Genomic DNA, 27,966 nt, shown 5'->3' with positions numbered 1-27,966 from the left:
CTGAGGCTCACTCTCATAAACCATGGTTTAGCGTTATGTACAAATGCAGCCAGCACATAGATGAGTGTCTGGGTGGGTTTTTTGACTTCCTAAATCCCCCCTTGAAAATCCTTTATGCTTTAATGCTTTTCAAAAAGCAGCAGGAACACCCCTGGAGAAACTCTGCTGTACACGCAAGAGCAACACAATTAATAACCAAATGACCTGCAATATGCAAAATAAGGAAACATCTGTTTTATTTACTTTTCCCAATTAGCAGACACTGAGCTCATTGCCTTGCTGGCTTTCCTCATCAACTGCCACCTGTTTCAGTCTGGTGGACATCAGCTCAAGAGGACAATTACATTTAATGCCAGGAAAACAAAAGTAGCCGTGTCGCATAATGACAGGTTAACCTGAGATTAAAATTCATAGTAAACCAGGCATTTGTGACTCTTCTCTGGGAACACTGGTACAGTTGTGCCTTGGTAACAGTGTAAGCACCGACTCCCCTGTGTATTTAGGATGCAATTCCTCATGGCTGAAGAAACTGGATGTGATGTTCTGCAAAGAGCTGTGCAATGATCTGCAATGCATCCGGTCTAGAGGAAAGACTAATTGCACTGAAGTCACAGGTTTTATTGTACACAGCATTGTAATTCAATAAGCTATCTAGTAACAAGGAGTGTACGCAATTATGTGCTTTCATAAATTACTACATGCCATCTGTGTAAAAAGTATAAAATGGAATTCTAGTATTTAAAACTACCTGCACAATGTTGCAGTAAGACAAATGCAGGGACCAAAGATTAACACTAAGTCAGTATTTTCTCTCTATACATGGTTTTTAAAAGGTTCTTACAATTCATACATGTACAGGGAAATACAATGATGTGCTTCAAGCTGTCGTTCAGAAAAACACAGTATTTGCTTGAAGTATTATTCAGAGCTAGATCACCTGGATAAAGCAATACCATATATAAAATGCAGGTATTTGGGCTTTCTTCTTCTTTTAATAGATCTACACATTACTCAAAATAAGGTGGTACAATTCTGGACCACTTCAAGCTGAGGGTAGAGGAAGAGAATAATATATTTTAACAATTTATATAATTCTGTAGCACTTTAGGCTACAGGTTGAGGAATAATAGTATTTTATTTGTTTATTTCACTTAAAGCATATTTAACCTATGCAGCAAGGAAGGGGTCAGGAAGACATGAGTCCATAGCTTCAAGACAACTGATTAAACTGAGTGCTTTCCCCCTAAAAACAATACACACATCCTCAAAAACACTCTTTAAGTGTAGCAAACTAGCACAGCAGGGAGGAAGATTTAACACAGTTCTCTCTCTCATGCGCTAGTTCAATGCATGTTGTTAGGGTTTATTCATGTGGAAGAGCATTCAAAAACAAGAGCCCAACCCCACCTGTAATCTGAAGCGAAACAGTCCAAAATTCTACTACTGTACTTCATTCTGAGTAACATGTAGATCAGGGATATATGTACTTAAAACTGTCCCTGGAGCCTCTGCTTTGCAGAGTTCTATTTTAGACCAGCTCACAGTTTCCAGTTTGATTCCAAAGGGACTCCATATTGTGTACCCGTGTTTATTTGCAACTATTAAAAAACAACAACGGTCTTGCAGTCTGCTAGGAAAGTTTATTCCACTGCTGTGCTGGAACGGGCACAGCAGCCTGGATTTCTTAGGCAATGCATCATTGTTCTGAAAGAGGTTTTCTTTTCCTGTTTAGCCGGCAGCTCCTCAGTACTTTTCCTAGAGATCTCTTCCGGTTCAGTTTGAAACTGTTCTATCTGAATTTCAAGGTGCTTCTGGATGGCCAAGCCAAGGACCTCGGGGTCTACAGCCGCACCATACACTTCCCATGTCATGCCTTCATCGTCCCACCTCACCTCCCGCACCGGAGACTTCTCACCCTCTGCCTCGGGCTCCAGATTAACCTCTGGGAACACGTGAGGGTGGCCTTCTGCTGCGACCGAGGGGCTCGTTGCTGCAGATTTACATTCCTTCGTTGGGATGGTTTGTACCTCTGCATCTCTGCACTCTAGAAGGGGCTGCAGTCCCCGGGTGAGGTCATTCATGGAGGTCATCGTCCCTGTGTCCTTGGTCTTCAGGACAGCGTTGACGCCGTCCTGGCAGCTATTCAACACCATGTACGTCGTCTTCATTTCCTCTTGGGCCCTGCTCGGTTGCACGCAAGGCTGCATGTGCATCATGTGCTCCCCACGCACACTGCAGCAGCGCAGGATGCGCTTTGCATCCAGACCCGACTCACTCACGGACGACACGAGCTTTGGAAGCGTTGCCGTTTCAGCAGCCGGCAAGGACTGGCAATACCCGGGGGTCACTTGTCCTTTCCCCGATTCACTAACTGAGCAGACCAACCGTGGGATGAACTGAAGGGAAGGGATGGGCAAGGAATGGCAGTAGGCCGGGACGGTGCCCTCCATCTTCATTGAAGACTCCGGCCTCATGCCGTAAGGAAGAGCAGTACTATTATGGATGGCCACCATGCCAGGTGGGTACATGCCAGCTGCAAAGTTGCTATACACAATTCCACCCTGGGCGTACATAGCCCTGTTTGAGAAGTGGTCTCCAGGCATATGCGGCCCAAGAACAGCTGAGTGATACGCTCCAGGGTCCGCAAAAACGTTCACGTTTTGCGATACAGCACCATTGTCAAAGACGCTAGTGGGCACATCTTGGTCTCTAGGCAAACTTGGGGCCCGGCTCATGTGACTTTGAAAACTGGGGGCATTTTCACATGTGTCTGATCCATATCTCGGTCTTGGGAATGCTACGCTGCCGGCCGCAGCCCCGTAACTGCTGCTGGAGCGCATGGCAGAGTATGTGGCACTTGTCTCCATGTGGGGAGTGGAGCTCTGCTGCTTACAGCTGCACGTTAGGTCAGAAAGGCTTCTCTGGACAGCAGCTCCCAGTGCTTCCATCGTGCTCACCTGCTGCGGATTTGCATCACAGGTTGCGGACCCATCCTCAGCGGTACTGCTCTTGGTGTGTGTCCTAGGGCCAAACCCCCCCGCAGTCGCTGGGGGTTGCTCAACACCCAGGAAGTGGTTTGTGCTTTTGGTGGTGCTCTGCACGCTGTCGCTTGGAGACAGGCTGCTCACAGTTCGGAGAGTGGATGCAATTTCCGAGCGGGTTGAAGACCATGCAGAGCTAGGTGTGCTTCCCAGGTCATTCTCCCTCGCCTGGGCTTGGCAGGCAGAGCTGCTGAGGCTCTTTCGCAGCTCCTGCCTGCTGTTGTGTCCCTCCTCAGAACCCACTTGCCCAACGCCGGCCAGATTTGTGGAGCTCTTTGAGAGAGGGTGATAGTTCAGGTTCAGAGTGCTGTGGCAAACAGAGTTCAAGGTTTCCTGATGAGGGCGGAGTTGGTGGCTGTTTGTTTCCATGGCACAGGAGAGTTCTAGGGCAAGAAAGGGGGGAAAAGAGACAATTAAAAGCAGTTCATGTGTTAAAACAGCTTTGCGCAGGTTCTAAAATAAAGTCACACCCAAGGCCGTGCATATACTCACATCCCCCGTCCAAATAGTCCTGGGAATTGTAGTTTATTGAGGATGCTATGAGAGGGGCAAACTACTATTCCTAGGATTTTGTGGGAGGGGTGGAAAATGTAATGTATAGTGTATACGCAACCATACTACAGCTCACATATGTCGTAATCCCTGCTACTTATCTGGCATTTTAACGAGTCAAAAGCTTCTATTTTCCAAGAGACTTTTCTTTTTAGATGCCAGCAAAAACCCACCTGTTTTTTTCAGGTTTTTAATTATATTTTAGTGTTCAGCTGTTTTTAATTTTGTTGTTTGTTTTCAGCTGCTTTTTTGATGGTTACAAATTAGTCTGAAAGCCACCCTGACAGCTTTCTAAGTCAAAAGGTAGGATATAATCCCTTAAATTTATTAAGGTGGAACTTTCCTGCCATGGAGGCAACATGATAGGAGAATATTCACTTAGGAGTAAGATTAAACGTGTGTGTGTGTGTGTGTGTGTGTGTGTGCACGCCTGTGTGGAGACTACATTTAGTTCCACGGCTGACAGGTTCACAACCAATCGCAGTGTTATGAAACCAGTTTCCAAGCAAAAAAAATAATATTAACATTGAATTCACTCTTAATATGGTACTTATGTTTGGAAATCTGCAACAAATCTGTATTTGGGCACAGCAAACAGGAAACATGCAATTTGAAGTGGACATGTTATGACTTATGAGTACCAAAACATTAGACAAGCAGAAGAAGGATTAGGATAGAAATGGAATTAACATCCACTATTTTTGGCTTAGCTTCAGAAGCGGATCTGAAATGCGTTTGCTAATTGCACTGAACTGCTTTGCTTGAAACCAACAAATGCATGTGTGCGTGTGTGTCTCCTCTATGAGTTATGATTAAAGCAGTGACCTATTTAATGTACTAGTAAATATAGAATCTGAATTATTATTAGATTTTCTGTTTTGATTGCTGATGTTGATCTGGTGGCAAATTACTGAAATCCCTGGACAATCTTTTTTTAAAAAAAATGTTATTTTTTTTAAAGGAACTCTGAATAACCTGCAGGGTCTGAATAGCAATTTGGAAAATGGAAAGTAGGCAGATGAAATACATAAGGATTTAATTAAATTATGGAGAATTGGGAGGAGATTTTTTAGAGCACGTGTTGCTGTCAACAAAGAGCTTAGGAAAGCCTAGCAATGCACCAGTGCTAATCTTTTATTCAAGAGTAAGCACTGGGAAAGTTCATCTTTAAAGTATTAAACTAAAAGTTGTATTTGACTGACACTTCAGATAAAGAGCCAAGTTTTCCATCTTGACAAAAAAGATTAAACACACTGGAACAAAAACAATATCCAGACAGCAGAAACCAACAAAAAACCCATTTTTATTTTTAAGAAATAAATTTGCTGTATACTTTATAAAGTGTATAGCAGGGATTGGAACCTGCTGGTCTGGCTTCCAGGTGTTCAACTCCAACTCCAGTATCAACTTCATTCCAGCATGGCCAATAGAGTGGGATAGGGAGAACTGTAGACCAGCAACACCTGAAAGGCCACCATCTATTCTTCGCCCCTGTTGTGTAAAGGCTTAGGAAATTTCATAGATAGGCCAAAGTGTTGGGTGGTGATGCCAGAAGGGGTAATAGACACCCATCTTCTCCTTGCCTTCTCTTCCTCCCAACCTGCCTTCCTTGCTTCAGCTTCTCCTCTACTCAGCATGCCCCTCCATGCTAAATAATAATAATAATAATAATAATAATAATAATAATAATATGCTGCCAGTCTGGCTGGGTTGCCCCAGCCACTCTGTGCGGCTTCCAACACATACAAAAACACAATAAAACATCAAACATTCAAAACTTCCCATACAGGGATGCCTTCAGATGCCTTCTAAAAGTTGTAGAGTTATTTATCCCCTTGACATCTGGTGGGAGAGCATTCCACAGGGAGGGCGCCACTGCCGAGAAGGCCCTTGTTATGTACTGAAGTTCTCACCCTGGGCCAGCAGGGGGAAACTGTAGATAGTTTCCACTCAGGTCCACATATGCAAATAAGGCCCTCTTCCCTGGTTCCCTATCCTATTCACCAGGACAGTTCATCCATCCTGATGCATTTCACACCCAGCTTAGAAGCTGGCTTTGGTAGAGAAGGCTTTGGGCTTGCCCACATCTGAGCGTTTTTCAGCTGTTAATCCACTTTTCCTGCATTCAAACAAGACCTGAATACGCCACACCTGTACATATTTGAATTCATATGTGATTTTTAAAAAATTAACAGCCTGTTTTATTTTTGAAACAGAGTGTATGTACAACAATAAGTACAAACAACCCACAAAGCATTTGAGAGATGCACATAAAAAACAACAACACACTGCTAATCTTTTGAGGTTCAGCCTGTAAGAACAGCAGATTGATCAAACTGCAAAGTCGTTGCTTTTTGAATACGTGAAAAGTCAGGCCAACAGGCTACAGACATTGGAGAGCTGGTTGCACAAAGGGAGGGTTACTTTGTTCTCTACGTTCCTTAGTCTTACCTCCCAAGCAGATAGACTGGCCTTAGTGCAGAATCTCCATGGCCATCTCTATAGGATAGTACTTCCCTCTGTATATTGCATGGCACCACAGAAGTAAAATAGGCAAGAGGTCAGAGGCTGGTACAGATATTTAGGACAGAGCTTGGCAGGTCTCAAGAGTTCCCCCTCGTCCCAAGTTCAAGTAACTTACTGCAAGTGTTGTTGCTTTATTCTGGAAAGGTAGGAGGGTTTACTATTCCCACCCCACAAATGGCTTCTCTAAAGCTATTTTTCTCTAAGCATGAGTTTCTTTTGGTCTTGGGAGCCCCACTGGCAGGAGAACACTGACAAGTGTGCCATGGGGGGGAAAGGGGGCCGGAGTCTGACTCACTAGAGGGGGGCAATGGTTTGTGGGGATTCTATACCAGCCAAGAGGTAAGAATCAGAAGCATGGGACATGTCAGGGCTGGAGGAAGAAGAGACAGGCACACAAGTGAAGGGCTGGGTGCTTCCTCACCCTCTCCTGCACCACTGCCTCCCAGAGCCAGGAGAGAACTGAAGGGGGAAGAGCAGAGGCAGCTTCCATGTAGGCTTAGTTTCCAGCTACATGCGTGCAGCCCATTGAGGGAAGGTATATAAACCAGAGGAGGGGGAGTGGTCCCCAGTTGCTGCAACTGCTCCGTAGAGCATGGACCTGGGAATAGCTGCCTAGCCATTAGGCTACATACCCTCCAACATTCCTCGGATGAGAATGTCTTTTGGCGCCACACTCGTGTGAGAGCACAGCACCACTGCAAGCGCTGGCTCATCCTCCTCCTCAAGCTCAGTGGCGGCAGCGCCGGAGGGGGGAAATGGGACATTATGGGATCAAATCAGAAGCTGGGATGGCTTCTGTAATTCCGGGATGTCCCAGGAAAATCGGGATTGAGATGGGGATTGGTGTGTGTAGATATCCAAAGCAGCAGAAGCGACTGCAAGTCTTATCTTTGACAATAAATCGTTAACTATCTGCCATGTGCATTGCTTTTGCTGAGAAGCACCCCTGACACCCACAAGCAGAAACACTTGAGCTCTGAAATCTGGTTTCCTTTTTTTTTTTTTTTAATAATATTTTTTATTGCTTATTTTCCAAAGTCAAAATCCATCATCAATTTACACAACAAAAGCAGTTTTACAAAAAAAGAAAAAGTTAGAAAAAAGAAAATTCACTTTTCCACATCTTTTTTCATATTCAACTGGACTTCCCCAAATCTTCCATCCCTGCATTCTTTACAATAAAAGAATATTATACAGCAAATTAACACCTTGTTTCGTATGTTTTTGTACTTTCATCTGTTTATATATTCTAAATTAAAACTTTTCACCGTTATGACTTAATTTCAATCATTTTCAATTCTCAATACTGAAGCGTGTTTCCTCAAAACTTAGCAAATTCTCAACTTTCATATAGCTTATAATGTTTTTGTAGATAGTCCTTAAATTTTTTCCAATCCTCTTCTACTGCCTCTTCTCCCAGGTCTCGGATTCTGCCCGTCATTTCGGCTAATTCCATGTAGTCCATCAGTTGCGTGTGCCACTCTTCCAGTGTGGGTAGCTCCTGTGCCTTCCAATATTTAGCTATAAGAATTCTTGCTGCTGTAGTTGCATATAAAAAGAAAGTTCTATCTTTCTTTAACACTCTCTGGCCCACAATGCCCAGGAGGAAGGCTTCTGGTTTCTTATTAAAGGTATACCTAAATACCTTTTTCAACTCGTTATAAATCATTTCCCAAAAAGCCTTCACTTTCAGACATGTCCACCAGAGGTGAAAAAATGTTCCTTCAGCCTCTTTACATTTCCAACATTTATTGTCTGACAAATGGTATATCTTTGCGAGTTCGACTGGGGTCATGTACCACCTGTATATCATTTTCATAATGTTTTCTTTTAAGGCACTACATGCCGTAAATTTCATACCGGTGGTCCATAACCTTTCCCAGTCTTCAAACATAATGTTGTATCCAATGTCTTGTGCCCATTTAATCATGGCTGATTTAACCATCTCATCTTGAGTATTCCATTTAAGCAACACGTTATACATTCTTGAAAGCACTTTCGTCTTAGGTTCAGGTAATTCCAACTCTAATTCTGATTTTTCCACCTGGAAGCCGATTTTTTTGTCTTTTTTAAATATCTCTAAAATTTGGGCATAATGCAACCAGTCTCGCACCTTTCCTTTCAATTTTTCAAAACTGCAACCTCCAAGTGTCACCTTCTCTTTCTATTATTTCACAATATTTTGCCCATCCACCCCCCATATTAAGTATTTTTGTGGCCTTAGCCTCCATCGGTGATAACCACCTCGGAGTTTTATTTTCAATTAAGTCCTTGTATTTAGTCCAGACAATGAACAAAGATTTTCTGACAATATGGTTTTTAAACATCTTGTGAGACTTCACCTTGTCGTACCACAAATATGCATGCCATCCAAAAGCATTGTTAAACCCTTCCAGATCTAGGACATCAGTGTTTTCTAGCAAAAACCAATCTTTCATCCAGCAGAAGGATGCAGCTTCATAATACAACCTTAAGTCCGGCAGGGCAAATCCCCCTCTTTCCTTTGCATCTGTTAATATTTTAAATTTTATTCTGGGCTTTTTGCCCTGCCAGACAAACTTCATAATGTCCCTCTGCCACTTTCCAAAACACTCCACTCTGTCCACGATCTGCAGGGCCTGAAACAGAAACAGCATTCTTGGCAATACATTCATCTTAACGGCAGCAATTCTTCCCAACAAGGAAAGTTTCAATCTTGACCAAATTTCTAGGTCCTTTTTGATTTCGGTCCAACATTTTACATAATTATCTTTAAATAGATTCAAATTTTTCCCGGTCAAGTTAACCCCCAGGTATTTCACTTTTTTAACCACATTTAATTCTGTTTCCTTTTGAAACCCATCTATTTCTGAAGGTGTCAAATTTTTTACCAAGACCTTAGTTTTTTGTTTGTTTAACCTAAATCCCGCCACCCGACCAAACTCAGAAATTAGTTCTAAAGCTCTTTTTGTGCTAGATTCTGGCTCCTGTAATGTCAAAACCAAATCGTCTGCAAAAGCCTTCAGTTTATATTGTTTTCCTCCGACCTGTATTCCTTCCACCTGCTGATCCTTCCTGATCAAGTTAAGCAGCACCTCCAGGACAGAAATAAATAGCAAGGGTGATAAGGGGCACCCCTGTCGTGTTCCTTTTTCAATTTTAAACTCCTCTGTCACCACATTATTTACTATCAATTTAGCTTTTTGCTCTGAATAGATTGCTTCAATACCATTTTGGAACGCCCTTCCCACTCCCATCCCTTCCAAATTTTTCTTCATAAACTTCCAAGATATATTATCAAAGGCCTTCTCCGCATCTATAAAAATCAAAGCTGCTTTCGTATTCAAATTTGTCTGCAGTAACTCCAAAACATCAACAATATTCCTGGTGTTGTCAGACAAATGCCTGCCGGGGAGAAAGCCTGCTTGGTCTTTATGAATTACTTCTTTTAAAACTTTTTTCAGTCTATTTGCCAAGATATCAGCAAAAATTTTGTAATCCACGTTTAGGAGTGAGATGGGACGGTAATTCTTAAGTTGAGTCTTTTCAGATTCCAATTTTGGTATCAAGGTGATGAATGCCTCTTTCCACGATTCTGGTGCCCCCTTCCCTTCCATAATTTGGTTACATACCTCCATTAATGGTTGAACCAAATATTCCTTCAATGTCTTATAATATTTGGAGGTAAGTCCATCTGGGCCTGGGGATTTGCCCAACTGCATGTTCTGAATGGCACTTTCAATTTCCTGTTGTGATATTTTGTAATTCAGGGCTGTTTGTTTATCTTGTGTAAGTTTTTGCAGGCCATGACTTTTTAAAAATTTATTTATCTCCATCTCCACTTGGGGTCCTTGGGTGAACAATTTTTTAAAGTATCTCTGGAAACACTTTCTAATTTCTTCTGGTTTCTGAATACATTCTCCTTCAACCTCTAGATTGGTAACAAAGTTCAATTTTTGTCTCTTTTTCAGCTGCCATGCCAGCAGCTTCCCACATTTATTAGCAGACTCAAATGATCTTTGTTTCATCTGTTTAATTTTCCATTCAATTTCTTGATTTGTCAATTTCACATATTGTGCTTGATGGAACTTTATTTCTCTTAAAACCTCTTTTGATTTTGGATTAAGTCTCAACTTTTTCTCTCCGTCTCTTATCTTCTCCAAAATCTTGTCCTTTTTACCATTCCAGAGTTTTTTCTTTATGGTATTCTGTTGTATCAGGAACCCTCTCATAACAGCTTTACTCGCGTCCCAGATTGTTTTCTTTTCCACCGAAGTGTTCAAATTTATTTCAAAATAATCTTTCATCGTTTTTTGGGCCTTCTTCACAATCTCCTGATCTCTAAACAGAGAGTCATTCATTCTCCATCTGAAGGATCCAGCTGGTGTAAGTCTTAAATCTATTTTCAAAGCATTATGGTCGGAGCAAGTTTTAGGGCAGATCTCTATTTTTTTAGTCTTAGGAGCCAGTCCTCTAGATATCCAGATTTGGTCGATTCTTGTCCAAGATAGGTGGGCTTCAGAAAAGAATGTTCCCTCTTTACCTAGAGGGTTTTTTGTCCTCCAAATATCAATCAAGTCCATATTGTCTGTAAGTTCAAAAAAAGTCTTAGGTAGTCTGCCAACTTTAGTCAAATTTTGATTTTGTGACTTATCCATATGCGTGGAGACAACCCCATTCATATCTCCCATCAAAATGATGTTAGTATAGTCAATATATTCCAGCATTATCTCATGCAGCTTCTTATAAAATTCCGATTTCCCCTCGTTTGGTGCATAAATTCCTACTATCAGAAATTTTTCTCCTTGTGATTGTATTTCAATCGCCAAAATTCTTCCTTGTTCATCTTTAAACACAAATTTTGGTACTAGGCTCTCCTTTGCATATATCACCACTCCTCTTTTTTTGACTTTATCTAATGATGTAAATTCTTGGCCTAGTCTCTTGTTAGTTAATACTCTTCTATGGAGCCTAGTTACATGAGTTTCTTGAAGGCAAATGACGTCTAATTGTTCTTTCCTCAATATATGAAAAATTCTCTTCCTTTTCTCGGGGGAATTTGCGCCATTAATATTCCAACTAAAAAGCTGCAAAGACATCCTGGCTCAATTTGTCAACCAGTGGGGTTGTCTCCCTTGTCGTCTATATCCAGAGGTGGATCTGGTTTTGCACCAGGCGTGGGGGGTGGCCAAGTACCTATTGTTCCTTTCCGAAGGTCCTCCCCGTAGTCGTTTAGGAACTTTTCTTGCTCTTCTGCTGTTCTAATTTTTACCTTCTTCCCTTTCACACTAAAAGATAGTCCTTGAGGGAATTCCCACCTGTATCGGATTGAGTTGTTTCTCAGCAAGCTTGCCAGGTCTTTATATGTAGTTCTTAAATCCAACAACTGTTTTGGTATATCTCTAAAGATTTCTGCTGTCTTTCCCTGTATCACCAATGGATTTTTAAAATGTAGGCCGAGTATGTTCTCTTTTTCTTGCTTATATCTCAAAATGATCAAGCAATCTCTTGGTTTGTCCTTTTTGACCACTCTTCCCAATCTAAAAGCGGTGACAATTTTAAAATCCTTCTCTTCTGCCAAACCCCAGAACTTAGATATTTCTGCTGTCAAATAGCCAATCAAGTCTTCTTTTTCTAGTTCTGGGATATTTCTAAGCCTAAGATTGCTTTCCCTATTTTTCAATTCTGCCATCGACAGATACGCTTGCTGTTCAGTAACCTGTCTACTCAGTGGTCTTACTTCCCCACTAAGTTCCTCTATCCTTTTTTTATTAAGGTCTGCTTTTGTACTTGCTTCCTCAGCTAATTTTCGATTTTCTGTTATGCTTTTTTCAAAATTTCCTATTGCCTGTGTGTTTTGGGCAACTTGGTCTGTCAATCTATTTATTGTAGCTGTCACCTGGTCAAATTTGGTCGCTTGTTCATCTGCTTTCTTGTTTAATGCCGCCAGCTGGTCCAATATTTCTTTAGAAACAGGGTCTAGCCCTCCTGCAGCCATATCCCCAAAAGCTGGCTGTCTAGATTGGCCTTCTTGTAGACCTGTCACAATTGGAACAGATGACCTACGTACCTGCACTGGCAGAGTTGATTGCAACAGTTCAGTTTGTTTTGCTTTCTTAGCAGCCCTTGTTTTTGCTGCACCACTCATTCCACAGCTGTCCAAGTTTCAAGGTCAAATTGTAAATCCCATGGGAAAAGCAATCTAGAAAGTAAACATCCAAACACAAAAAAAAAATTCCAAGGCAGGCAGCAGTTCTCAGAGACAAATAGTTCCACAATCCAGCAGGGGGAGCTCCCCAAAAAATTAGGGATAAGGATAGAAATTTTCCACCATTAAGTTCCCAAATAAAAATTGAATAAAAACCAAAACAAGGGAGAGAGCCCTCTGGGTTCACTTTAAGCTGCAGAAATAAAAGTTCTTTACAAAGGTGCACACCACAGTTCCTTTCTTGTAATTTACAAAGTAGCCCAATGTAACTTTAATGCCTCATACACAGTTACCGCTGTCTGATGTTACTTTGTATCCAGGCAGCCCGAGAGCTGAGTTCGTAACTTTGTAATCCACAAAAAGTAGAGAGAAAAATCACAGTCTCTGTCCACTTATAATATAGTTTTAACTTTTCTTTTACTTTTATCCAATCAAGTCCGAATTTGCAGGGTATATTCCAACTTCTTTTAAGCTCCTTTCCAAGCTTCAGTTTTAAAAAAAACTTTGCTTGATACTTTAAACAAAGACGGAAGACTGACTTCCTTTTTAGCGTCTCCCGCTTTCAGCCAAAATTTACAAATTTGAGTTCAAATAGAGTCTCAGATTTCTTACTCACGAGTAAGTAGTTTCAGAATCAAATGTTGAAAGAAGAAAGGTCAGCGCTCATCAGCAGCAGCCGCGCGGCTTCACTTCCGCGGAAAGAGCGATGGATTCACAGCACCGCTACCCCCTCCACGTTCCGGGGCTCCTTACGGGGTCCCTTCTTCGTTTCGGAGGTCGCTCCTGGTGCCCGCCGAATCCCACGGCCACGGGCTCACTCTACCCGTGGTTTTTCTAAGTGGGTCGTCGCTGTGCCGCAGCGCACGACCCTTTTCCGCGGAGCCCCTCTTCAGCAGCTGAAGAGGACCGCCATTGCCGTTTCGCGCCGCCTCCGGAAGTCTGAAATCTGGTTTCCCACCAAACTCTATGCCAAAGCTTCTGGGCTCCATCCAACAAAATGATCCCATTAGCTCAAGTTCTCCTGTGGGGTTTGGGAGTGAGTATCACCTAGCTGCCCCAAGCAACTGGTAGAAGATTGTGGCTTTAAATGCTGGGAAGCCCTCCAAATTTCAACCAATTGGAAATAAAATTTCCCCATTCCATATGAACCGAAAAAGTGTGGGAAACTCAGGTAAACAAAATGGTAGGCAAAGCCTGGTAGAAGTCAAGAAACCAGGACAGTGGTACCTCGGGTTACATACGCTTCAGGTTACAGACTCCACTAACCCAGAAATAGTGCTTCAGGTTAAGAACTTTGCTTCAGGATGAGAACAGAAATTGTGCTCCGGCGGCGTGGCAGCAGCAGGAGGCCCCATTAGCTAAAGTGGTGCTTCAGGTTAAGAACAGTTTCAGGTTAAGAACGGACCTCCGGAACAAATTAAGTACTTAACCCTAGGTACCACTGTAGTACCATTTTCAGCATCCACAGAGGATTCACAGGAACCTATTTGCCTGCCACATCTAAGGAGACTACTGAGACCTCCTCCTGGTAACCGTTACTGACTTTATAACAGCAGTGTCCATGAGACAGAAGCCTGTGCAGAAATAATAGAGGGCAAGGAGCTCTACTTTTAACACCAAGGCAACCACATGCCTCGTTTTACACCAAGAAGGGCAGTGTGATTTTAATTTACTTATAAGATTGACTCTCGTAGAAGGCTGCTGTATCTAGGTTCTTATCTGTTCGTAAGCTCATTACAGACACCCTGATTACAACCGGCAACTTCTGGGAAGCATTGCTTGTGAAGAAATAAGTGTGCAAAAGAATCCACAATTTGTGAACTACACCGAAATCTCTCGATTATGCAAAAGATCAGTTTCACCACTACCTAAATAATACATGGCAGTAGCAAACCATCTCTTCCAACACAAGTATCGGGGGGGGGGCAAGTATTTCTTGTGCTCTGGACCTGAAAATAAGAAAAGTCTGCTCGACATGTATGGAGTTTTAAAAACTTTCTAGAAACTACAAAGGGGGTGGGGAGGGAGAGAAGAGCCATGAAGTCCATTGGGTGGTGATTCCGTTCAGTTTCTGCAGGTCACAAATTGTACGTGCAGGGAATAGGGGGTAAGTCACACCCCACTGCTGTCAAAAGCCAATTACCTACCAGGCTAGGCCTTGTAATTTAATAGCTTGTCCAGACTTCTATGCAGCATATTTACAGTATGGACAAACTACTGAGAAGGCATAAACCATCAACAATATCATTTCAAGCCCTCAATTTAAAAATTATGAAACATGCCTCCTTCCCCACAAAAATCTGAATAATAAAACAGGAATTTAGTCTATTTTAAAACTGATCAGTACTTCACTACAGGTAACTTGCACCTTGTGGGCATCTGTTGTAAATAAAAATATGCCCTTTTCCCTTATGGGGTATCCAAGAGCCCATATAGAGTCCTTACATAGGTTCCCTATTGGTAGGAGAAAATAACAGAGGCCAACCAGAGAATATTGAGAAGCAAAGCAGCTAGTAAGCTTGATCTTTATTAATCTGTTGCAACAGGGTGCTCCCCTCACACGCAGGAGAGGAAGAGGACCCACAAAAATGCTGTGCAAGGGCTTATAAAGACTTTTGAAATTCCCATCCTCTAGATCAAGACCACCCCCAGAAACATTATGCATACATCACAGAAGGGGTGTAACCTAAGACCACCCCTCAGATACATCCCACCTACATCACAGAAATTTAAATGTTGTTTTTCTCCTGTCACAGTTTATCTCCTGTCTGGCAAGTTACTTGATTGGATTGCCTGGGGAGCCTGGCCATTCTTTTGTAGTGGTAAAATACTTATTTCCTGGGCCAGGTCACAGGCTCACACCTTATTCAAACAGACATATCCTTGAGACAGGAACTGTGAGGAAAGAGACAATGGGGAGGCTTTTCCATCTTTACCATGCAGAGAAACATTTGCTCAGTTTAGGAATCAAAATGGTTCCAGGTTGGCCTTCCTGTGCTGATCCATGTACGTGTGGTTATGAATGTTGCCATATATCTAAAACCATAAAATTCCTATCACACATTTAACTTGCGCACATTCAGCTATTTGCACTTGGCAAAAGAAATTGGAAAGGGGGGAAGGTACCTGGAGGAAGAAACTTTGGCAATCCTAAATAATAATAATAATAATAATAATAATAATAATAATAATAAATTATTATTTATACCCCTCCCATCTGGCTGAGTTTTCCCAGCCACTCTGGGTGGCTCCCAATCAAGTGTTAAAAACAATAAAGCATTAAATATTAAAAACTTCCCTAAACAGGGCTGCTTTCAGGTGTCTTTTAAAAATAGGATAGCTGCTTATTTCCTTGACATCTGATGGGAGGGCATTCCACTACTGAGAAGGCCCTCTGTCTGGTTCCCTGTAACCTCACTTCTCGCAATGAGGGAACTGCCAGAAGGCCCTCGGCGCTGGGTCTCAGTGTCCGGGCTGCCACTGAACCCAATGCACTTTGACTGTACACAATTTTGGCTCCGGGTGCCGTCTCCGGAAGGTAACCCCAGGATAAGTTGAGAGCCACCTGTGTACGACTTTGAAGGCTCCTTAATCTAATTGTCATTCTGTTTACTTAATCACAATAAGGGGATAAGATTTCCCACCCATCCACCCCAAGGTTTAATTCGTGTTTGCAAAGCATTCCCAATATCTTTCTTGGAATGTTATGTTTATACAGCGCATTAAGACAAGGCTGGAGGGTGGGGAGGGGTGATCTCTGACTAAAATCAAAGATAAATTCCCCTCCTGCTCCTGCCACAAACTAATACAATAATTTCATCCTTCCGTGTTCATAATGAGATTTGGGCGACACGACACGCACAAAAAACTATTTGAGTTTTTGTTTTGTTTCATCAGCCATTGCCAGCTGCATATCAGCATATGGGACTCAGCCATCTTTTCTCCTTCCCTGCTCCTGATGTGTCAGGTGGGGTGGCTAATCCTGAGGATTTCGTACACGTAACCGAAAGGATTACTCAAGTGTTTTGTTTTCCTGACAGGTAATATAGTTTCTCTAATTTAAAAATGAAAAACAAAAATGACCTGCAATTTTGTCTCCAAATGCAGCTGCCTTTAAAATGTCCTTCCTTCCAGATGGTAAATTGCTACTAATCAAATCACTGCGCTAGGTTTTATTTAATGCTTAGACTGACCTTCCTCTTACTTCTAGCTGCACTTGAAATAATCTTGTTCGAGCAAATAAACCAAAGGCAATGTGTGTTTAAATGTAGGTCAGCAAGAATATTTGCCCATATTCTATTTCAGAGCTTGCAGACTTGTTTTTTTAAAACAGAAAAACAAGCTTTAAACTGGAGGTTCCCAAATTGTGGTCCACAAGCTCCATTCAGGTGGGCTGCTGAAAGGCTGGAGAGCAGCTGAGAACATTTGCACTTGGTTAATTTTTTCCCATTGACAGATATTGAGGCCGTTTTGGGCAGGGCTGGGTTATCGGACAGGTCATCAAGGGCCCAGGCTTGGCCCCGTAATTTTCATAACACAGCACACTGATTCTGCCCCCCCCCCAAAAAAAAAAACCAGTTAAAGGTGACTGATGAACCTGACCTGACTTTCACCTCTGAAAACCCAGCCACATCCATCACACTAGACAGGTATAAAGGCTGTAATTCAGAACTTTCCAAACGGTGTGTCGTGACACGTTAGTGTTTTGGCTGCAATGTGTAGGTGTGTCGCACGAACGCTCCCTGTGCTCCCCCCGAGGCTGCAAAGGGAGCGGGCAGCCCTCCCGGTTTGCTAGTAAAACTGAATTACTGTGTCGTGAAATGATGCATGTCTGAAAAGTGTGTCCTCAACATGAAAAGTTTGAAAAGCTCTGCTATAATTGTTAAAATATGGGTTATGTGTTCGATTTCTTAAACAAAACTGTTAACCAAGACCTCTAGTAACTACTCCATGAAAAAAGGGAAGAGAGACTTTGGCCTAAAGTTTTTGTTACACCTGGGCATCTCTGTTTGATTTAACCAATTTGATTTAACACATGCTTCCTTCTTGTCCCTGCATATCATACTGTGTAAGAGACTGTAAACTGGGTATAACATGCATATAAGAGTTTCCTTCGGTACAGCATGAGACTTAATCTCAGGGTTGTGGGTTTGAGCCCCACGTTGGGTAAAAGATTGCCTGCATTCTCTTCCAACGCTATAGTTCTGTAAGCATAATGTGACTGTATTATATCACACCACATGAAGCTGTTAAAATACATGTATTAGCTAATCTTGCCATATTATGCAAAGTGAGAAGGAAGTTTTGGAAAAAGTCAATTATGCAATGAGGGTCATTGTAAATAAACATAACAAAACACGAAAGGGTTTCAGCCATTATGGTTTGAACTAGAATTCCAACAGTTTCCCAAATCATGGACATGATTAATGGAGATTCCTCTCCTTTTAAATGTATGTCGTATTACTTAAATCCTCTGAAGAGCTCTTTATTTTATTATTTTATTTATTATTTACTGAATTTATATACCACTCTATAACCAGAGGATGCGGGTGGTGCTGTGGTCTAAACCACCGAGCCTAGGGCTTGCCGATCAGAAGGCTAGCGGTTCGAATCCCCGCAACGGGGTGAGCTCCCATTGCTCGGTCCCAGCTCCTGCCAGCCTAGCAGTTCAAAAGCATGTCAAAGTGCAAGTAGATAAATAGGTACCACTCCGGCGGGAAGGTAAACTGCATTTCCGTGCACCGCTCTGGTTTGCCAGAAGCGGCTTAGTCATGCTGGCCACATGACCCGGAAGCTGTCTGCAGACAAACACCGGCTTCCTTGGCCAGTAAAGCGAGTTGAGCACCGCAACCCCAGAGTCGTCTGCGACTGGACCTAATGGTCAAGGGTCCCTTTACCTTTTTATACCCAGAGGTCTCAGGGCAGTTCACAGAACAAAATCAAAATATAAAACCACAATATATATGATCAAAATAAACAACAACAACCCAATAACACTCCCCCCCCAAAAAAATCCCCAAATCAACCATATTTTATTTTATTTATTAAATTTATATACCGTTCTTTCTGCTCACAAACTGAGAAATGGAGCATTCAGAATGAGAATGCAAGCCATTTTTTCTAGCCTAAACAAGCATTCTTGTTGGAATACAAGATGAACAGCCAGGGGTGGAGGGCGCAAAGTCCCATTTATAAACACAAATCTACCATGCTTGGCAAATTCTACTTTTAGAGGAGTTATTGGTGCATGTTAGAGGATATCTACACTTTGTTGACTGGGAAGGCTGTGGGAAAGTTGTTAATTAAAGAACAGACAGTGAGCAGACGCTTACAAATATCAAGCCTCAGTTTTCATTTATCAGACCCTTTGGGGATTCAGAATGACCTAATAAAAATACTGTATTCACTCAAGTCTAATGTGCCATCAAATTTAATGTGCACCTCAATTTTCAGAACCTTGAAACCAAAGGAAGTATTTGCTGGCGGATGTAAATGTGCCATTGAATCTAATGCGGTAAATGGCTCCTTAATCTGTGATAGCCCTCTTTTATGTTCAGACACTTTGTTGCATAAATTTAGCACCTGTACTAAAAAAGAAAAAGGAAAAAAGCTGTTTACTTGTGGTAAGATTCTCAATATTTTGAAGATGAGTATTATGAGCCAATTATTGGTTTATTTTTTTCGAAAGGCAAAATGTTTTGTTTTGATTTTATGTAACCCACTCTGGGATCCTTTTTGGATGAAGAGTGAGGTACAAATACTATAAATAAAGAAAATAAGACTAAAGCTACCCTAGTAATTACTAGGCCAATAAGTTTTCTTGGTGGTTCTTTCAAAACTTTACCTGGGCTTCTTGCTGAATAATCTGGAAATTTAGATCAAGTTTAATATACTGTAATTTCAGAAGAACAGATAAGTTTAAGATGTGGGGAAGGGTTGACTGACCTTATATTCTCAGTTGCCATAAGATTAAATATTCTGAGAGCAAAGGGAGCTTTTTATACAGCACTTGCTGAGCTTGAGGCAACTTCTGATAGGATTAATCTTCACAGATTATGCTGAAAGCTTTGGAACACAAATATTGACAGGTGGTCATTTATTCTTTTGGAAGCCTTGAGAGTGAGAAAGAAACAAAAGTTAACTGAGTTAATCCCCTCTTCAAGGTGTTGATGCCAGGGTTTTGCTTATTTTTAGATCTCTATCTAAAGGATACTTTTCCTTTTTTTAAACAATGCAATCCTATACAAGTCTGCATCCAATTACCATTTGCTCTGGTTGCAATGTGCTCCCACCACTGGTTTTTGCATCTGTGTACATACATTACCCAGAATGAAGATAGCCTGTGGTTTCTCGTGAAATACTGCCGTTTGATACTGCAAGCCAGCTTTGATCCAACTTGAGAACTGCAGCAGAAAACTAACCAGGCAATTCACACTAGGGAGGCAGTGTGAGATCAGGGCTGCATGGGCTCCATCTCACCAGATTGGCCGCTACCGATTCATATTTCTTTCAAGAAGGGTCATAACTGCAGATGACTGGTACTAAATGGTTGCGATTAAAGGAGGGGGGAGGGGCTTGCATAGGACCGTGTGTATGGTCTAATTGAGTGATCCTAGTGTCTCCAACGTGGCATCCACGGGCACCATAGTGCCTTCACACACACACCTTGGTGCTCACCAAGGCCCCTGCCCAATATTTTTTATTTTTCATGGGGGTTTTTTTTTGGCAGGGTGTGTGTGTCATTGTTGGGTGTTGCCTGATGTTTTTTTAATGTTTCCTTTGGTCTGAGATACTTGTGTTTTGCTTGGTTTCTCTTTTTTATGACTGAGCAGCACCAGCTTTTCTTCTGTGAAATGGGTATATTCTGGTGTCCACGTCAGTTTCTTAGATTTGTGTATGTGTCCCCTGGGCTCCAAAAAGTTAGGGACCCTGGGGTAAGCAGTATAAACATCCAGCCAGGATACTCATGCAATAATCATTGCCTGTGGAGCATACTGTGCTTTGGACAGCCTAACTCAACTTCAATGACAATTGTAAAAGTCAACACAAGCTAGGAGACAAACTGCTTCTCTGGATGATGCTCCATCTAACTGTGGTCTAATATTTCACTCCAAGTCAAATGAATTTGGGCATATTGCTCCCCTTAGCCCTGATGTTTTCAAATCCCCACCCCACCCTTGTCACCCCATTGTGAAATATTAGACTGCAGATACCTCAGTGCCCCTCCCTTCTGTTTATGCTACTCTGTAAAACACATTGTAGATGCTATAGGAAGTAAAGAATTGGTGGTGGCAGGTGAGGGGGAAGTCTGCTAACAAGAAGCCCTTTGAATGGGGTATAAAGGTAAAGGTAAAGGGACCCCTGATCATTAGGTCCAGTTGTGACCAACTCTGGGGTTGCACGCTCATCTCGCTCTATAGGCCGAGGGAGCCTGCATTTGTCCGCAGACAGCTTCCGGGTCATGTGGCCAGCATGACTAAGCCGCTTCTGGCGAACCAGAGCAGCGCACGGAAATGCCGTTTACCTTCCCGCCGGAGCGGTACCTATTTATCTACTTGCACTCTGACATGCTTTCGAACTGCTAGGTTGGCATGAGCAGGGACCGAGCAACGGGAGCTCACCTCATCATGGGGACTTGAACTGCTGACCTTCTGATTGGCAAGTCCTAGGCTCTGTGGTTTAACCCACAGCGCCACCCTGCTCCTTGCCACCCTAAGGAAGTCCACTGCACAAGAAATAAATGAAGTTTAAGGGCTATAACTGACTGCTGATGCTCCCTCAATGGAAAGGGAAAAGCCAGCTGGCAAAACCAACTTCTAGCATCAGAGCAAAACAAAACACTGCCAACTTTCACTAGCCCTGTAAGAACGGGACACAGCAGTGGACCACAGGCATGGGATCTTAAGAGATATTTCAAGCAGCCTATACCTCCAGAAAGTCAGTTGCACCAATATAGAATGTTAAGCGTCATGACCTAACAGCAATAATGAAAAAAACTCTGCTATCCATTGTTTGTAATCATGCAGGGAGGTAGAAGCGAAGCTGTGGGTCCTGGCTTGCTGTAGACAACTAAGAATTAAATCAAAGTGCCAGCTATGCAGGGAGCACTGAGTAGCATTGGTTGGATAGAGGTGGTGGCTGTGGTAGTGAGAAATGTCATTTCCCCCACATCTATTCACCTGGCACTACTACTGCTTGTGAACATTAAAATTGCCGATTGAAAAAGAGTTTAGGTAGGAAGGGAAACTGTAGATAAAGAAGAGCTTCGGTGTTGCTTAGCATTGAGATCAATAAAGTCTGAATGTGCACGCACTTGGGTTGTTGTTGTTTCAAAAAAGAGAGACCTGCTAGCGTGCTGTTGAAGAGGAACACCTGCAGCCACATGAAAGACCTCTTCATCAAACTGTAATCTTTTTGTGAAGTTGTCTAGTTAATCCCTTGTGCAATTAGAAAAGTGGAACAGGAACAGGCTGAGTGTAAATTAAATTGACACCAGCTGCTGTCCAAGGCATATGAAGTGGTGCTCCATAGCTACAATGAAAAGGGGCTGTGACTACAACTGTACAAAAGGGCTCTTCTCACATTCTTAAATTGGATTAACAACTGTGCCAGTACTGGTGAAGTAGAATTAAGTTATATGATATATCTGATTTTTTACTACTTGTGTTAAATCTATACTTTTGTACAACAAGGCTAAAGCTGCAGCCTAAACCCTGGCCAGAGAGCAGGGAGGGCACCACTGTGTCCATAGCCCTGCCAATCATGCTGGTTGGGGTGGAGGGTGCCAGTGGGTGGGGTGGAGCATGGAGTTGGTGCAATGACCAGACCCAGATCAGGCCCAATGACATCTCACAATGCCAGTGGGGCCAGCTCAGGATCCAGCGCACTCTGGGCTGCTGCAACCCCCTCCTGCACCTGTTTGGGGGTTTTCTATGGGCTGCTGCCAGTAGTGGTCCCACTGGGAACTCCAGGCCAGCAGAGTGACACCGGCGTTGCTTTGCAGGTAGAAACTCTGAGGACCCCTCTGCCCAATCCACACACACACACACACACACCCACACACACCCACACCCCAACCTGCACAAAGGGGTTTTGGCATGCACTGCCCAGCCATTTTGCTGTGCTAACATGAATTGGCAAGAATAGGTACCATCTATTAAGGAGGAGGGAACTGACAGAGACTTAATGGAAAGGCTAATAAATCTACACTGGAGACTTAAAACTGGTTTATCATTAACCCTTCTTCAAACGAACCTGTGGAAATTGTACTTCTAAGGGATATTTGTCAGAATCCAAAAACAATTCTTAGGTTTCTTTGAGGGAAGGGGGCAGCATGTGTTCAACTTATATAAAACCAATCCAATTTTATTGTGTAGCCTTTGTTCTCAAAATAATAAGTGAGACAGGACCTCCAACTGGAGAACTGGTTCAACCTCAGCCTTCTTTCAAATTTCAGTGGCACCCTGTGTGAGGATAAAATTCGATGCCCTCCCCGCCTATTGCCTTATGCTCAGCACACACACAACATCCTGGTCGCAGTGCCCCCTTCAGCTCAGTGCCCAGTGCCCAGTGTGAGGGAACCGTTCATGCTGTTCTATATCCACCCCTGCTTCCTGACTTTTCCTAAACTCTTCCCCATTTCCCCATCATTTATACCAAATAAATGAAGTTTAACAGATGCCCTTGTCTGAAATGCATGTGATAACTGAGTTTAAGCTCTGTGGATCACTGGTTTCAATATCCACGTGACATGCCAGTTTTGGCATTGGTTAAGGAAGATGGTTTAGAGCAAAGGTGGGCGACCTTTTTCAGACTGTGGGCTACGTTTCCTTGTGGGCTTCTTTTCTGGGCACCACATGCCAATGGTGGGTGTGGCAGCCAGAGGCAAATGTGGATGGAACAGTGGAGGCGACTGTTACTTTTACTTCCATAACAGGCTACTAACCAGCTATGCAGGCACCAGTGGTTTCTACACACTTAAACTCTCCATCCTCCACTTGGGCAAAAGCACTTGAGGGGTGTGTGGAGCAGGGCTTGTGTAACTTGAATTATGAAACCTGATTAAGTATTCAAGTACAAGTCTCTTATACTTGAATGCAGATGATATTGTCCAGTGCTTAGAATGAAAAGTAGGAATGGTGAGAGTAGGCCAGTGGGGAACCCCCAAGAGAAGAAGGCCCAGAGCTTGGGGATTGGTGGTGGGGCACCAATGAGAGGTCAGAGGGAGAAGAGAGAGAAGACTGGGAGGAGGAGGTGTCAGAAGTTGAAGGGGTAACATGGCTTAGTGAGCTGGGAGAGTCTGTGGCAGAGAGAAGTCCAGAATCAGGGGCAGAAGCTGAAGCAGGAGAGTGGAATGAGGGAGGCCAAGATGCAGACACGAGTCAGGCTGGTGAAGAGTCACAGGTGTTCCTTTTTGGACAAGGTGAACTAGAACTATAACATTCTCCTGTTTAAAACTAACTTTTCAAGCACCGGTACTGTCAGATGAAGTGTGACTTTTTAGCAAAAGGGGGTTGATACTTGATTTTCACATGCAGCAGAATCACGTGGTGAATGGACTGTGCTATTCAAAGTGCAGGTAGCAATTGCATATTTGAGTGCTTCCCCACAAAAAACGAACCACCAACGTCCAACATCCTGAACATAGAAAACTAGCATATCATGGAGCATAGTTCTAGGCTGGCCTTCTCCCTGGTGCCCTAGCTTTCTATATACAGAGATATTCCCACCACAATAGTATAGTCTAGGTGGGTGGAAACTATATGACCTGGGACTCAGCTACATTAGTCAACAAACAACATTTTGAACGTGTTATAAACATGCAACACCAGATGGCGGTGGAGAGCAAAAAAAATTTGATGTGATTTTTACATAGCTTTTTTTATTTTGTTATAACAATTTAATTTCTGATTTATTTATAGCGTTCCCCCCCCCGTGTGTAGATTCATCCCTGATCCTGCTGCATGCACAGATCAGCTTTTAGCTGGTATCCAGACGCACCGATTCTACTTAAACAATAGCTGTGCCCATATTAATTAGCACTAGTCCAGCACAGTAGTTGAAGCTACCAACATGAGTTTGACCAAACCGTGGGAGGCAGTGGAAGACAGGAGTGCCTGGCGTGCTCTGGTCCATGGGGTCACGAAGAGTTGGACATTACTAAACAACAACAACAACATCTATCTATCTATCTATCTATCTATCTATCTATCTATCATCTTATATTAGCCAGAATGATATTCCAGCAAAGTTATAATGGAAGCATTGGAAAATAAAAAAGTTACTTCTTCCAAGCTGCTGTCAGATTAATCTAGAAACCACATAACCACCACAATCCTCACTAGGATGCAAAAAAGGAAGCCTCCTGTACCTTTAATAGTTGTACAGAGAGGAGAAATTTTGGTAGCACAGCTCTTCTCACCTCTGAGCATTAAGCTGCATCTGCTGGAATTCTGCTATTAAAGGTGGCATGGAGAGTCCTGTCTTTCTTTGCATCTGGCCTCTCTAATCCCCAGTGGAATACTAATTGCTACCATCTTCTTAAAAATAATTTCTATTTCCTGGAAATAAAAAAAATGTGTAGAATATACGTATTAAAAGTAGCATTTTTTAAAAAATATGAAAAAATGATAATTGTGGTGGGGAGAGCATGATATTGCTTCAGTCTTGACTTATTACAGGATTTTGAATACTGGCAACTAATGTTGCAGTTCTGGATGCAATAATTTATAAGTATGTTCCATCAGTGCAAGCTGAGTAAATATGCATATAATTTTGTTGTAATGGTAGCCTTCTTTCCACTTTTATGTATGGCTTTCACTTCCAAGATGCCTCCTTAACTATCTGTTAAAGTACAGTTTGGGCGTCTTTATTATGGACTCAGTTATACAGCTGCAAATATAACATTTTAAATAAAAAAAATCCTTCCAGTAGCACCTTTAAGACCAACTAAGTTAGTTCTTGGTATGAGCTTTCGTGTGCAAGCACACTTCTTCAGATACACTGAAACAGAAGAAGAAGTGAAGTGTGCTTGCACACGAAAGAAGTGTGCTTGCACACGAAAGCTCATACCAAGAACTAACTTAGTTGGTCTTAAAGGTGCTACTGGAAGGATTTTTTTTATTTTGACTATGGCAGACCAACACAGCTACCTATCTGTAACTGATAACATTTTAAGTGTGTTTTAAGTGCATTATACAAATGTGACACTAGATGGAGCTGATAAGCTAATGGCAGATTCCATATATACTTTACGTTTTTTTAAAAAGGCATTTTCACAGCGTTTAAAAAAAATCTGTGTAGATTCAGATCCTATTTGTGCCTATTAGGCACAAAACAGCTGTAAGATTTGACTTAAAAATTCATTGGTTACTAATACAGGTATCTTTTGGAAAGTTGTCCTGTATGTTTTCCTAACACACAAGCCTGTTGCATTCAGCAATGACTCTTTCCTATAATTTAACATTTCAAAGGTGCAATTTTCCTAAAGAAAACGTGTTTGACTTTTCTCCTGCAGTTCTCTAGTTCAGTGAGCACAACACAAACTGCCAAATCTTGCGGTATTGCACCTTTTGGAGCAACCAGTGTGTGGGCATGCAGTGTATTCAAGAGCAAGCTGCATGTAGTGTTGCCAACATTTTTACCAGCTCTGTGCTTGCAGCCAGATTAAGCAGATATGCTCTCTCCCACCATATGTTTTCTATGCTGGGAAAGCTCTGCTTGCTAAATCTCTGCAAACCACACTGCCCTTAAAAGCAGAGGAGCCAATGCTGGGACCCAGAGGGTTCTCCTCCTGCTCCCAGATAACCAGTTCACACCCCCAACCCCCATTGTTGGACCCATGTATTTACAAGGAAAAGCATTTCACACATATTCACGCATCATGCATGCTGCTGTTTCTGAGCCCTCCCAATATTGTTTTTTTCCTGGTTCCAGCAATTAAGCAAAAGCTAGTTAAAGAAACACACAGGGCAGTAACTGAATGCACACCTCCTGCCAGTGCACAATCAATACATTTTCCCAGCTATAGTATCTGCCGTCATAGTCTACATTTACCCACCAGCAGAAGAACTCTGTCTCATTTAAAGTCAACAATACAAAGATCTCAGAGATCCATCTCCAGATTGCCGTTTTAAAAAAGCACCAAAACTTTAGTGAATTCCATCTAAGGAAGAAACAATGTGGAAGTGTCAATTTTTATTCCAGAAGGGGGCGTAACAAAATGTACAGCACTAATATTTGCACAGTGCATAGGTGCCAAGTCCCTGAGGCCCTGGGTGCCCGAGCACCCACAAATTTCCCCAAGGGGCCGGGCACCCACAAATTCCGGTGCCAGGGCCATGCATGCTGCACAGCACCCACAGCCCCGGGCACCCATGATCGTGGGGCCATGTTGGCACTCCTAGCACAGCATATCTCTTGATTATAATTCTGGGGCAATTCAAAGGTTATTGGTTGCGACCTCATAGCAAAAAAGGGGAGTGCTTGTTCCCTCCCATTTCTCACAGACCACATTCAACAGCAATAATTCAACATCCTATGCCCTTTTAAAACATGTTTTTTGTATGTGGGGGGCCTAGTGGGTTGTTATTTTTATTTTTATCATGTATTTTGTGGTTTTATATCTTGATCTTATTCTGTGAACCACCCTGAGACCCCGGGGTACAGAGTGGTATATAAAGTCAATCAATCAATAATAATAATAATAAACAAATAGAACATAACCTCCAGCGCCCCAGCTGAGCATCCCTAAAACATCAAAGAATGGAAACAAAATCACTACACAACACAAGCACAGCAGAGACTTGACTCCGGCCACATGGCCCAGCACCAGAGGGGTGTTAACTCAGTCCCACAACCTGTGTTTAATTCTGGAACCCTCAAAAGCAGACGTGGGTGCCCCTGAGCATGTGCAAAGTACACCCCCCCCCCGCCACAGTGGCCTAAGCTGGGACGAAGATGAGGACTAGAGGGGGCCAAGCTGAAACGCGCAAATCAAACTTTGGAAATCCTCCACGGGACGAAAGGGATAGTTAAGCAAAAGCTGGCACACATCTGGCAAAGGGGGGTCGAGAAAAGACACTTATGAATCCGCGTTGAATCCGGCGAGTTTCCTTACTGGCGTCTCAAGGGGCTCTTTTTTCCCGCCACCGCTGGGAAAAGGAAGCCCATCATGGCTACGCAGTCACTGCTAGGTTTCCCTGGGAAAACCTCGACAGCCCCTTTTCACGCGCACGCTTTGTGTGTAAAAAAAGAAGAGAGGTTTCTCCGACGAGGTTTCTCCCTCTTTGATAGAGGGCAGAGGGAAACAAGCGCCGGCCTCCGCAGACCTTACCTTTCCCTCCAAGTCACGGAGGTTTCACATCCAGGCCGCAGACGCCTCCAGCTCTTGGGGGATTCCCACGAAGGATGAGGATGCTCGATAGGCGAAGAGAGAGGACCGGAATGGCGCGCGATCTCTTGCTCGAAGTCTCCCTTTGGGAACGGCCACCAGGGGATGAGGCTGAGGGAAGGCGGCAAAACAGCCCTCGAAGCGAGAAGGGAAGAGGGCGCGCGGGAGGGGGGGGCGGATAAAATAATAATAATAAATAGCCCGAGGTGTTGTGCGTGTGTTTCCCCCCTCTTCACATCTCCAGGTGAGCCACTTTGGGAGTGCCTGCC

General features: G+C 42.8%; 1 protein-coding gene across 2 annotated transcripts; it reads right to left on the bottom strand.

Moving 5' to 3' along the window:
• Window positions 1–241: 241 nt before the first annotated feature.
• On the bottom strand, window positions 242–27,966 carry GPRIN2 (G protein regulated inducer of neurite outgrowth 2). Of its 2 annotated transcripts, XM_081004997.1 has the most exons (3): window positions 27,641–27,966; window positions 19,252–19,418; window positions 242–3,424 (listed from the first exon to the last, which is right to left on the bottom strand). In XM_081004997.1, the coding sequence occupies exon 3, from the start codon at window positions 3,408–3,410 to the stop codon at window positions 1,641–1,643; it is 1,770 nt and encodes a 589-aa protein (XP_080861123.1). In that variant the 5' UTR covers window positions 3,411–3,424; window positions 19,252–19,418; window positions 27,641–27,966; the 3' UTR covers window positions 242–1,640. The 2 variants fall into 2 exon arrangements, with proteins under 2 accessions (XP_080861123.1, XP_080861122.1); XM_081004996.1 differs by lacking the exon at window positions 19,252–19,418.

This window comes from Podarcis pityusensis, assembly GCF_964106645.2.
Source record: "Podarcis pityusensis genome assembly, chromosome: 5".
Lineage (NCBI taxonomy): Eukaryota > Metazoa > Chordata > Lepidosauria > Squamata > Lacertidae > Podarcis > Podarcis pityusensis.
Note: the sequence above shows the minus strand (reverse complement) of the source record. Positions and strands in the feature narration are given on the sequence as shown.